Genomic DNA, 12,737 nt, shown 5'->3' on the forward strand with positions numbered 1-12,737 from the left:
CATTGTGCTGACAATTCAACTTGTGATACAGTTACGGGACATTGTGTAAATAAAGGTTGTTTGCCTGGATGGAAAGGAACTTCATGTAATGAATGTAAGTGTTACAATTTAATAGAAATATTATCTCAAACTGTTTACACAATATTTACATTTAATATCTTTAATGGTGTTTGACAGCAGTCAAATTGATAAAAACATTTTTTTTAGTTTTGAAAGTGTGTAATCAAAGTTGATGATTTTCTTAGTATCAGCGGTATGAGACTTCAGATGATTGTTTCTGCGAGAGATAGGTGAACTGCAAACAGGTGCATAACTGTAGGAGTGCCAGTATAGTATTTTGTTGCGAGCGTGCATGAGGCATATATTTCATTGAAACCCAGGAAACTTATATTGCTAAAACTTATGTTAGGAACAACATTTTAACTTTCTCCCAATCTCTTTATCGAAACCCGATAAACCCGAAAGAGGCATTATTCGGACAGCGTTACGCTGTCTGATACTTTGGCTGAAAATTCAGACAATACCCAGATGAAGACCAACAAGAAAGAGCTGGTGCTAGGCGTGTATTATATGGGAAGATCCCAGCAAAGACAACACGACCAACCACAAGACCCATCACTTCCTGTATAAGTTTCCCTCAAATAGTAGTAGTTACAGATTCCAAACTGTACACAATAACGTAATGTCATGATCAGTACTAATCAGGCTACATATTCTTATTCTGGATGTCGTGCAGAGATGATAAATGTGGAAAACATTAAATGAAAAACTATCAGACGATGTTAATAATCTCAGTTCTATAAACTGGACAAACTGGAGAACTTTCAAGAGGTTAAGGTCACCAATATGGTTGCATATGTGCTTGATTATAGTATATACATGGAAGTCTTGAACATTAAGTAATATGTCAGTGGCAGCATTCGGTCTACAAAATGACGTAATGCGAGATCTTGTTGAAAATGAAGAAATGTTTATTCTAACACGATCCGATTCATTTTCCTATTAAACAAAGAAGGCTTGAAACAGTGAATAATTAAACAACAATTCACTGTTCTGACGTCACAATTATTACGTCATAGCATCAAGCGGCGTAGCGGCGCGCTGGAAAAGAACCCAATTGAAAACGGGCAAATATTTAATGCATGCCGACAAGGGTGTACTTTAAAGTCCTTGATAACCTGTTAGAATCGAAATAATATATCTCATTTAGTGATTTGTTCTTGAATAAATCACTGTTTGTCGTTCAGATGCGTAGCATTATATCACTCGGGCTGCGCCCTCGTGATATAATTCCTTCGCATCTGAACTCCAAACAGTGATTTATTCAGCGACAAATCACCGATGAGATATATTATTTCTTAAATAATGTATGTGGATAGGGTTCGTTGCCTAAAATGAAAACGAATAATCATGATAGGGTATACATTGTAACAAGCATACTCCAAAATACCAAGACAATGGCCAAGTAACAAGTTTCCGAAATTGAATTACGAATACACACGTGAAAGATTTAATGACAATTCTACTGTAAAATATTTATACAAACCATTAGGAGCCTTATGTTACAGTAGTTGTTTAATGATATAGGTTGTTCTTTCTATCCAGATTTTTGTAATACATTTTACTTAATATGATTTTTTAGCAAGTGAGTTTGGTGACTTTATATAGACTTTCATTTACAAGTGTATTTCCTTTATGATTGATAATGGTTGTTCATTTGAATGTACATAACACACAAATAGGTCAAGCCACAAGGACAAAGTCAAGATAATCATTTGTGCTTTTATAAAGCAAAAAATATACTCAACATATTTTACTAAGCGTTTTAAACTTTATGTTGTCAATGTAAAATGGTACACAAATATTAAACAGGGACATAATTTTTCAGAGGAACATTACTTACTTATTTCCTCAGAACTTGAACATGCACAAAGACGTCTCTTTTGATAGGTATATTATAACTTCAGCAAAATAAAGGTGTGTAACATGTTATTTTTAAGGAATCAACTGCAGAATAAAATTTTAGATATTGACTAGCTTAGAGAGGTTTAAAAAATGTTTGAAAACTACATTCAAATCTATCAGGCGTCCTTTCATCGTTATTTAAACACAGCACCAGAAATTAATGTAAATAGTTTTGTTTTAATTTGTTTTTTCGTTTTTGTGCTTATAACAATTGTGTATCTTTTTTTAGCTTGCAGCTACGCAAACTTTGGATCAGACTGTGAATACCAGTGCCACTGTTTTCAGAACAAATCATGTCCGAAAGATTCTGGAATTTGCAAAAATAAACGCTGTGATCCAGGATGGCAGTTTAAGAACTGTAGCAAAGGTACTGGATTACTATAATTGCTTCTAGTATCACTTAGTATTTTGCCAGTTATAATTGTTATTTTAGAGTTTTAGTGCTGGGTGTAGAAATGTTATATGGCAAATGCAAATTAGAAGGTAGTAGAGAACAATGCGCCTTTGTTCAAACTTTAGGCGGAGGAACCAACCTGCGTCTTAACCAGGGGTTAAAACCGTTTCATTTATTTTCCAAGAGCGGTAAAAACTGTTCAAACGAACATGTGTTGATGACGGTTGGTTGTTTTAATGTTATATTTGCGATTTAGAGTTAGCGCTATAGTGATGAATATATGTAAATATTATTTGATTTGTCAGTTTTGTCTATAAATGCATCAGTATTGACGAAACGTTAAGTGATCAACATCATTAATTTTTAAGTACTTATTTTGAATTTGTTTAAACAGTATTAACCGCTTACCCGTAAAATACTTATATTGACTATTCCTTTGCGGACATTTTGTCGGAAATGTTTTCATTAATCTTTTGATAAGTAATAACTAATCACACAGTTTAAGTTGATACTATGCTATGCATCTAAAAGGGTCGTGTCCATTATTATGCTAGCAATAAACATACACTTGTTTAGAATATACTAGTAATGTCGCTATTTTGAGTGATTCGTTTATTTGAACAAAGAGTAAATGGCATCTACCCCAAATGACGTTTCTCTTCTTGGCTGCCTTCTGCAAAGTCGTAATTTCTTTGCTTTTCTGAACTTAATTCATATTTATTGTGGGGATCAATTTGTGAACACTCTTGTATAACTTTGAATCATATTTTGGTCCGAAGAGCACATTTGTAGTGTAAACTCACCACTGTGTTTTCGCCGCTAACCGATCAATAGTCCAACAATGTTCAATATGTGTTCTAGGTCAGTCCGACTCTGTCATGCGTCATCAACAATTTTAATATTAACACTCAAAGGTCAAAAGTTAAATCCGATCTTAAATGAACTTTGTCATAATATTTGTCTCTTTGAACTCCCGGAACTTTTCTGATCTTTGTTATTTACCTCAGAAACTAGGTCACTAAGTCAAGTCATAACATTAACTCACGAGGCTTTTTTTCTGTCTGATCTTCGAAGTACTCTGTCTCTATGAAATCAAGATTAGGTATTAACTGAATTATATCTCAGGTCAATATATATCCCTATGTTGAATCATAGTATAAAATGACACCATAGAGTACAGCTAACTTTTACATTTGTTTTCAGAATATGTTTTTGCATAAAATCTTGGTCAAATCAAAACTGGGATATCTGAGGCCAAATCTAGGTCACAAGGTCAAATATGAAAAAATAAAATAATCAACACTTTATTAAAGACCACATTTTCTATCTGATATTCTTAAACTTTTGTCAGACTATTTGCTTTTATAGAATATGTAAAGTTCGAAACTAGGTAATTCAGATAAAAACCTAGATCCCTAGGTCCAATCATAGAAAAACATTGATATCAATCTAGAGGCAACCTTTTCTACACACATTTCATATAACTTTGTCAAGATGTTTGTTTATGTGATGTAGATCTTATTCGAAACTGGGTTATACAAGGAAAAAACAGGTCCCTGTGTTAAATCATAGAAAACCCTTTTAACTCTCTAGCGGCACCAATTTCTATATGTACTTCACAGAGCTTTGTAAGTATCATTGTCTCGGTAAAATTTAGATCAAGAGCGAAACTGGTTTATCTGAGGTCAAGCACTAGGTCACTAAGTCAAATTATAAGGAAAGGTGTAACACCAAAGAGGCCACATTTTCTGCGTATTTTCAGTAAGCCATGGTCACAATTGTCTCTTTATACTCTATGAAAAGTTGTAAATGCGTCATCGCTTGTCTAAAACTAGGCCGATAGTTTAAATCCTAGGTACTAAAACAAGACCAATAAGACACGATCAATAAGCATACTTTCTATTGCACACGTTCTATTCCTGTTCTAAGTATCTAGGTCAAATAATCGAACACCGTGGTCATTCACATAATAAAGTTTTCATCTGTATGGACATCAGCTGTGTTTAAAACTAAACAATTGCATGTAGTTTCCCTAATGTTTGACAATATACGAAAGCGCCACTTTTTGACTTAGTATTTTGTTTACAGTTACCCGCATTTGTCAAGTCATTGTTTTTGCGGAAGGGCAGTTCTCTTTAAGATAAACCATAAACCACACGTACATCATTTTCAAAACAATAACGTGATATATAAAAAATGCAAAAAGAACGACTGCACAATATGTATATTATACAAAGTCTAATTCTGTCATACGTATGATAAAAACATAATGTATAAAGATTTATCTGTATTATTAAAAGAAAACATGACTAATTTTCTTGTTTGTAATAAACTGTTTAAATTTTATCATGTTGATAAGGAAACTGAAAGAAGTATCGGTGCCTTTGGTGTCACGTTTGATAGTTGGATTAGAACTTGTTAAGACCCACACACTAGATATCGCAATGGCGGACAGAATGACGGTCCTACCATTGATCAGAAAGCATTTGATATAAATCTAGTATAATATAAACAAGTTAACACGAGGCACCCTTTTAAAATCTGCAAAGTTCGTATTTTAGCGGCCTAAGTTATAGTTGCTTATCTATATATCCATATAAATCGTTTATCACAGTAACAGTTCTATTCTTAAGATTTTCCAGCTGAATTTTATTGTAAACATTTACTTTCTGAAGCTTGTGACTTTCCTCAATTCGGAGATGCATGTAACGATACATGTCATTGTCTTAACAACTCAAGTTGTGACCATATCAACGGACGATGTGATAGCGGCTTATGTGAAGCGGGTTGGCAAGGAGATAGTTGTAATCACGGTAATATTGACATTCCGAGAAATCAAATGTAAAATATTCACAAAATTATTAATACTTTTACTGCGTTGTTTGATTTGCATATAAAGTGTAATTGTACGACTTCTAACATGTAAATACTCCATAATATTAAAATTCAATGTCAAAGGTTTTAACGTTCTAGTAATAATGAGCATTATGTAAAATGATACAATTGCCAAGCTAATATGCAGGATCTGGAGCGCTTTATTAACATTTATACAGTTATTGGATAAGTCATAAATGTAGTTTTCATGTGTTTAACCTGGTCATTTGAAGCTGTGTAAGCTTCATCACTGACTTGTAAAATTACGTTGCATTTGATCTGAATATAGCGAAGAATTTTGCAATATATGCACTTGTGAAAATTTATTGAAACGCACCTGTATAGATCTTAACATAAAACAAGACATATTATGAAAAATGTGTTTTACTATGCTTTCACGACATTTCAAATGCGTTGTAATTTTTACAAATGTTGATATTCTTCTTGGCAGTTTATCGAGAGTAATATAATTGCAATGAGATGGATGAATTTCAAAAATCTAATGTAACAAGGTTAGTCACATGTGAGGAATTTCAGACTTAGTATGTATTAAATTTCTTTTTAAAGGCGCTCGCTACAGTTTTTCCGGACGGTTCGATATTTACCCCAACACCATGCCAATTTGGTTGTGTTTCTAATTGATGTAGCTCATTGAAGAGTTCGAGCGGTGTTCTGCGCATGCCTGAAAGTGATTATCTACTGTCGCGTACCGCAAAAATTCGCAAATTATTGGGGTTTCTTCGCATGCATTTAATGTATAATATGTATAATATACTGACTAAAGGTTAGGGTAAGTATCACCATGGTTACAAAATATATTCATTCAAAGTACTTTTAGTTCAAATTGCTTCAGTCCGACATATACTGGAGTCTGTAATTTATACCGGCGCTCCAACTCTGCATTGAGTCACAGCTGTTTCTAATCCCGTACCGTACCCACACCGTACATCCGTATTCGTAAACTATAGGTTTTGTTCGGAGAAAGGCGGAAACTTTCATCATTCTATGACATCAAAATGCTTCAGAAACACCTTAAAACACGCTTATTAAGAAATCTGCCGTTTGATAATTTGATATATCTCCAAGTCATTTGCTCAAACACTGGAAGAGTATTTCGTACCAACCTGCGTTGTATAAATGCCCGCCACACCCCACCTCGTTGTAATTTGATTTATTATAATAAGCGAAATCTAATATGGTGACCTATCAATTTTCTTTTTGTTTTAGATTAGGTAGACATAACCAAAGGTATATGCAGAGTTTGATTAAATTCTATTATGTGAAACTCGATAAAATAGCAGAAGTACTAACTTAAAATTGAAAAAAATATGCAAAAATAGCCCTTGGGTCTGCTGAACAAGTATTCCTATTCTTTACAAAATCATTTTCTTTTGATTTCTCTGAGCATGTTTCAAATAGATATATTGTTTCCCGTTATAAAAATGCTTAGATATTAAATTTATGCTGATTATTGTACTTTACTGAAATATATTTTAGGATTATAGAAATTTTGAAAAATGTTAAAAATAGCACCATATCTAGGGGCAAATTAAATTGAAACAAAGCTAGTGACCTAGTATTTTTATTTCATTTTTCAATACATCATAACATGATCTTTTAATACAAAACATTTCATCAAAATCTACTATTGAGAAAAAATTTACGAAACTGTAGCGTGCGTCCTTAAAAAAGACCTGCATGTGTAATCATCATATATGTAATATACGTAAACACTGTCTGCTTTCATGTGTTAAGTCTGCAACAATAGGTCGTTCGGATATAACTGTTCTTCAATATGTTACTGTCGTGATAACACCAGTTGTGAGGCTAAATATGGACATTGCTATTCCGGTCTGTGTGATTCCGGCTGGACGGGTATAAGTTGCGACCAAGGTATTACAGTTTACACCTCAAACCTGTTTACTTCAAAGTTATATATATGCAGATGTCTGACAAGGTGTTTTAAAAAATTGTTTAAGACTGGCGTGAAGTAACTAGTAGAGCAGTAACAGCTGTTATACTGCTGCTCATGTTTGAAAGTTATAGTAATAACAACAATAGTCGGACATTGGGAAATCTGTTTAAGAAATTATTGCATTATTAGCCGATCAGTTTAAAACGGTATATTTTTGTCAGTTGTTTGTTTGTCAAGAAATGGACTCAATTTTGTGTTACTGCTATAATTCACAACGTTTAGGAAGGCTTTAGAATATATATATTTCGTTCCGTATTTTTTTGGATTCCTCGCAAGTAGTTATAATAACAGATTTTCCTTTTACGTCAGAAGTGAAATAATGAACAATTCTTTTCAATGAAAAATAACTTTAGACGAGGCAGCGTGTGTGACGGCATTGCTGACATGTTTTATGAAATGAAACACTTATATCTAGCTGTCTTTAATCCACACGAAATCACAATTGAAGCTCACACCAATTCTGTTCTTTACGCTTTTGAAAAAACATGACAGTACTGAGTAAAACTCAAAGAAAGAGGGTTCAGTGTTTCAATGTCATACTAAATGAACGCTCTGATTACCAGTATGCATTGCAAAAATAAAATGTTTTAACTTGATTCAAACACGCGTATAATTTCTTGCAGAAAAAAGTTTCCGCAAACTTTTCAACGGGTTCTCATCCTGGATATCAATGATATAAATAAATATCCAAGGAGGAGTGAAGATGTGTGATAATTCTGTGTTTCATTAGTCTTCAACTACGTTTCAATAACTGGCATTTTATACCAAAATCAAATTAAAATAAGTATTTTTCTCACATTTCGTTGATCCAATTTTGGCTTGAGTCAATCAATTCTGTACAGCATAGAACTGAAACTTGGTACCAAACATATTCAATTTCCGTAATGAGACCTTACTTTGACATATGCCGCTGGTTTCCTCAAAATCCGTTGATTATGTAACATGTAATATTTTTGGAACAATTATATGAAAAATGCGTCGACATGGTTCAATATGTCCTTAATCCGTCCAAAATTGTTGTAAATTACAACAGTAACAAGGGTTCGAGCCCATTTTCTGATACATTAAAACAATACCTACAAATTAGACCTCCCATAATGTTTTAATTCCTAAAATCAATTTCATAGTGCTTCTCAAACAGTCTATGACGATCACCTTAGTTGATAAAAGCGAAAATGAGTCCATGGTTTTGGAGCAGAAAGCATCTGCATCAGTATCTCAATATCAAAACATATTTAATTTTAAAACAAAATGATACCAGCATATTGGCAATGAAATATATACTTTTAATTGAACAAAAATACAATCAGTATATCAGCATGTCTTCTCGAGCTCTCCTAAACACTGCGAATTACAGTAATTACAACAGTTCTGACATTAGAAAAATGCCCATATTATGATTATAAACAGATTTCGTCATTCTTTGTTGGCACATTATACATAAATTGCTCAAACTGATTCTATATTGTATATCCTTAAGAGTCGGGCGACAACCTATGGTGACCAAATCTCGGCTCGATACTTTCGATGCAGTGTATAATATAGCAGTATCTAAGCACCAAACTATGTTCCAATTTCGTAAAGAGTCATTTTTTCGGACGTATGTCACCAGCACCCCAAAAATCCGTCGGCAATGTAATATGTAGTATTTTTGGACTTGCAAAATACTCGTATCATCATGGTTGAGTGCATCCTCAAGCTCTCCTAGACGTTGTGACTTACAACAGTAACATGGATTCGAGCCCATTTGAACCTAGGGCAATAATTTGAACAATTACGGTAGACATTACAAATCTGATATCACACGCCAAATATCAAGGCTCTTGCTATTATCGATTCAGAGAAGAAAAGTGACCACGCCCCCCTGGCAGCCATGTTTTCTGACGAATCGGAATAATTTGAAAAATTTTGGAGGAAGGTCACACAAGAACCATTTGTGTAAAAATATTTTAAAATCGGGCATGCAGTTTAAAACTAGAAGATTTTTAAACTTTCCACTCTATACATATAGGGAAAAGTGAACACGCCCTCTGGCGGCCATGTGTTTTGACAAATCAAAATAATTTGAACAATATTGGTAGAGGGTAACACAAGGACCATTTTTGTAAAATTATTTTAAAGTCGGACTAGCAGTTTCACACTAGAAGATTTTTAAATTTTCCGCTATATACATACAGGGAAAAGTGACCACGCCCTCTGGTGGCCATGTTTTTTGACATTGACAAATCAAAATAATTTGAACAATCTTGGTAGAGGGTAACACAAGGACCATTTGTGTAAAATTATTCTAAAATCGGGCAAGCAGTTTCAAACAAGAAGATTTTTAAAGTTTCCACTATATACATACAGGGGAAAGTGAACACGCCCTCTTGAGTCCATGTTGTTTTTTTTTTGTTTTTTGTCTTTTTTTTCATGAATCAGAATAATTTGAACAATCTTGGTAGAGGGTCACACAAGACCCTTTGTGTAAAATTATTCTAAAATCGGGCAAGCAGTTTCAGGCAAGAAGATTTTTAAAGTTTCCACTATATACATATAAGGAAAAGTGACCACGCCCTCTGGTGGCCATGTTTTGTGACGAATCAAAATAATTTGAACAATCTTGGTAGAGGGTCACACAAGGACCATTTGTGTAAAATTGGGCAAGCAGTTTCAAACAAGAAGATTTTTAAAGTTTCCACTATATACCTACAGGGAAAAGTGAACACGCCCTCTGGCGGCCATGTTGTTGTTGTTGTTGTTTTGTCTTTTTTTTGATGAATCAGAATAATTTGAACAATCTTGGTAGAGGGTCACACAAGACCATTTGTGTAAAATTAATCTAAAATCGGACAAGCTATTTCATACAAGAAGATTTTTAAAGTTTCCACTATATACATATAGGGAAAAGTGACCACGCCCTCTGGCAGCCATGTTTTTTTTACAAATCGGTATAATTTGAACAATCTTGGTAGAGGGTGACATAAGAACATTTTGTGTGAATTTTTTTTTTTTTTGAAAATCAGACCATCGGTTTAGGAGGAGATGTTGTTTGAAGTTTTTTGGGTTTTTTAGCTCTGGCAGTCCCTATGTGCAACCAAGCGGAACCATTTGAACAACTTTGGTAGAGGACTACCCAAGGAATATCATGGTCAAGTTTTATCAAAATCCATTCATTGGTTTTGGAGGAGATGTCGTTTAAACACAAATGTTGTCGACGGACTGTCGACTTGACAGACGAACGGACGCACGCACGCACGCACGACGGACGACGGACACAGCGTGATTACAATAGCTCACCTGAGCACAAAAGGAAAAGTAATATATCAACATGTTTCGTCCTCGTGTCCTTCTTAACGCTGTGAATTACAGCAGTTTCAAGGATTTGAGCTCAGTTTTCTGCAGAAAAAATAAAAATCTCGAAAATAACGATTTTTATACTGATTAGACCGTTCTTCACCGGCACATACTGTAATACTTTAATAGCTTAAACGGACTTCAGAGTTTTTTTCATATTGTCATACGATGACCTTAGCCTTAAATGCAAAATACCCAGCCATATGCAGTTTTTGTAATGAGGTCATATTTGGACGCATGCCGCCGGCATTCTGAAAATCCTTCGCTAATGTATTTATTTTGTTGGGTTTAACGCCGCGCCGACACAACTGTAGGTCATATGGCGACTTTCCAGCTTTGATGGTGGAGGAAGACCTAAAGTGCCCCTCCGTACATAATTTCATCACGAGCGGGCACCATGGTAGAACCACCGACCTTCCGTAAGCCAGCTTGATAGCTTCCTCACATGAAAAAATCAACGCCCCGAGTGAGGCTCGAACTCACATCGATGAGGGGCATGAGATTTGAAGTCAGCGACCTTAACCACTCGGACTATTAATAAAACAAAATGTCAGCAATAACCCGACATGGCTCAATCCATCCACAAGCCCCCCCCCCCCCCCACCCCCCTCCACCTGACCGCTATAAATTACTGCACTATATTAAGATTTGAGCCCATTTTCTTACACTTGAAACATTTTCACAATTACAATTTTCAGCAGACACATTCACCCGTTCTTCCTCGACTCAAAATCACAATTTACTAAAACGTATTTCAAAAAGATCCCTATATTGACTTATATTGACCAAACCTTGTCTCGAGTCCGTTGTTTCAGTATAGAATACAAAAGTATCTAAGAATCAAAACATTTTCTCAGTTTTGATAATTAGGCCTCCCTTGAACGTATGCCGCCAGCATTTTCCGTGGGCAATGTTATATGTGCTATTTTTTGACGAACATATCAGAAGTAATTCGAAATGGTTCAATACATCCTCAAGCCCTCCTAAACGGTGTGATTGTCAGCAGTAACAAGGGTTCGAGGCCATTGTTTGACACATGAAAAACGACCAAAGTTACGACTTTACACAGCTAAGATTGTTCACCGGGACATTGATTAATTGCTAAAACAGATTTCATAGTTCCCCGACGATGACCTATGCTGACCAAATTTTGTTTCGAGTTCATCGTTTTGGTCGGCAAACATACAAGCAATATATTAACGTGTTCCAATGCATCTCCAAGCCCTTGTGAACGCTGTGAATTACAGCAGTTACAAGGATTCGGGCCTATTTTCTGACACCTGAACAATGCCCAAAAGTATGATTTTAAATACATTATACTGTTCTTCGTCGCCACAAAAACATACGTTGATAAAACTGATTTTATGTTGAATCTCATAAAACTCCAATACGAACCTAAGTTGACCATATTCTTGCTCAGGTTCATCGTTTCAGTGTGCGGAATACAGTTGTAGCGAAGCACTAAAAGACGTTCCAATTTCGTCATGAGTTCTATTTGGTTGTGTGCCGCCGGCATCATGAACATCCATAGGCAATTTAACATGTTCTATTTTAGGGCATACATATCAGTAATATATCAGTATGCTTCAACAATTCCTCAAACATATTTTTTTCTGCTTTTAAACATCATTGAACGTTTTTCTTAAGCACACAATGCAAAACTTACTTGAGACGATTTCAAAGTATATTTTATATCAACGATGACTTGAGTGGATCATTTCACCGTTTTGGTGCAGAATACAGCCGTAATTGAGCACTCGAAACACGAAAAATAACTAAATTATTATTTTGAAAAAGTTTGAACTTGTTTCGTCGGAACATACTGCATTGATTGCCAAAACTGTTTTAATAGTGTATCTCGTGCAATCCCCGACTTATGCTGTTACTGTTTTAACTTCAAGCAGCAATTATAGCAGCAATACTGCTAGTACTGCTGTTACTGTCTACGCTAACTTCACGCTGATTTCTGTAACAGGTCGCAAAGGCAGAATCAATCGTGTCTATCATGATAAGGGTTACGAATAAAACTTGATTTTAATATGTGCTTCCATTAATTCTGCGTCATGTGGATTTTTTTCAACAATGTAGAGGTTTTTTTAACAACCCTAGACTACACTTAGAAAGGTTGGCTAATAAATGGATTGGATCTTTTTCTTAATTCTTTGGTAGAATAATTTTAACCTCACGCAAATT

At 34.8% G+C, this 12,737-nt stretch overlaps 1 protein-coding gene across 1 annotated transcript in view; it reads left to right on the plus strand.

Moving 5' to 3' along the window:
* Positions 1–12,737, plus strand: part of LOC123558228 (multiple epidermal growth factor-like domains protein 10) — a 21,793-nt gene continuing 9,056 nt past the window's right edge. Inside the window, exons 1-4 of the mRNA XM_045350105.2 lie at positions 1–94; positions 2,195–2,332; positions 5,035–5,200; positions 6,989–7,126. Coding sequence (XP_045206040.2) covers positions 89–94; positions 2,195–2,332; positions 5,035–5,200; positions 6,989–7,126 — 448 coding nt within the window. The 5' untranslated portion in view covers positions 1–88. The remainder of the gene's footprint in view (positions 95–2,194; positions 2,333–5,034; positions 5,201–6,988; positions 7,127–12,737) is intronic.

The sequence above is a fragment of the Mercenaria mercenaria genome, chromosome 5 (assembly GCF_021730395.1).
Source record: "Mercenaria mercenaria strain notata chromosome 5, MADL_Memer_1, whole genome shotgun sequence".
Classification (NCBI taxonomy): Eukaryota; Metazoa; Mollusca; class Bivalvia; order Venerida; family Veneridae; genus Mercenaria; species Mercenaria mercenaria.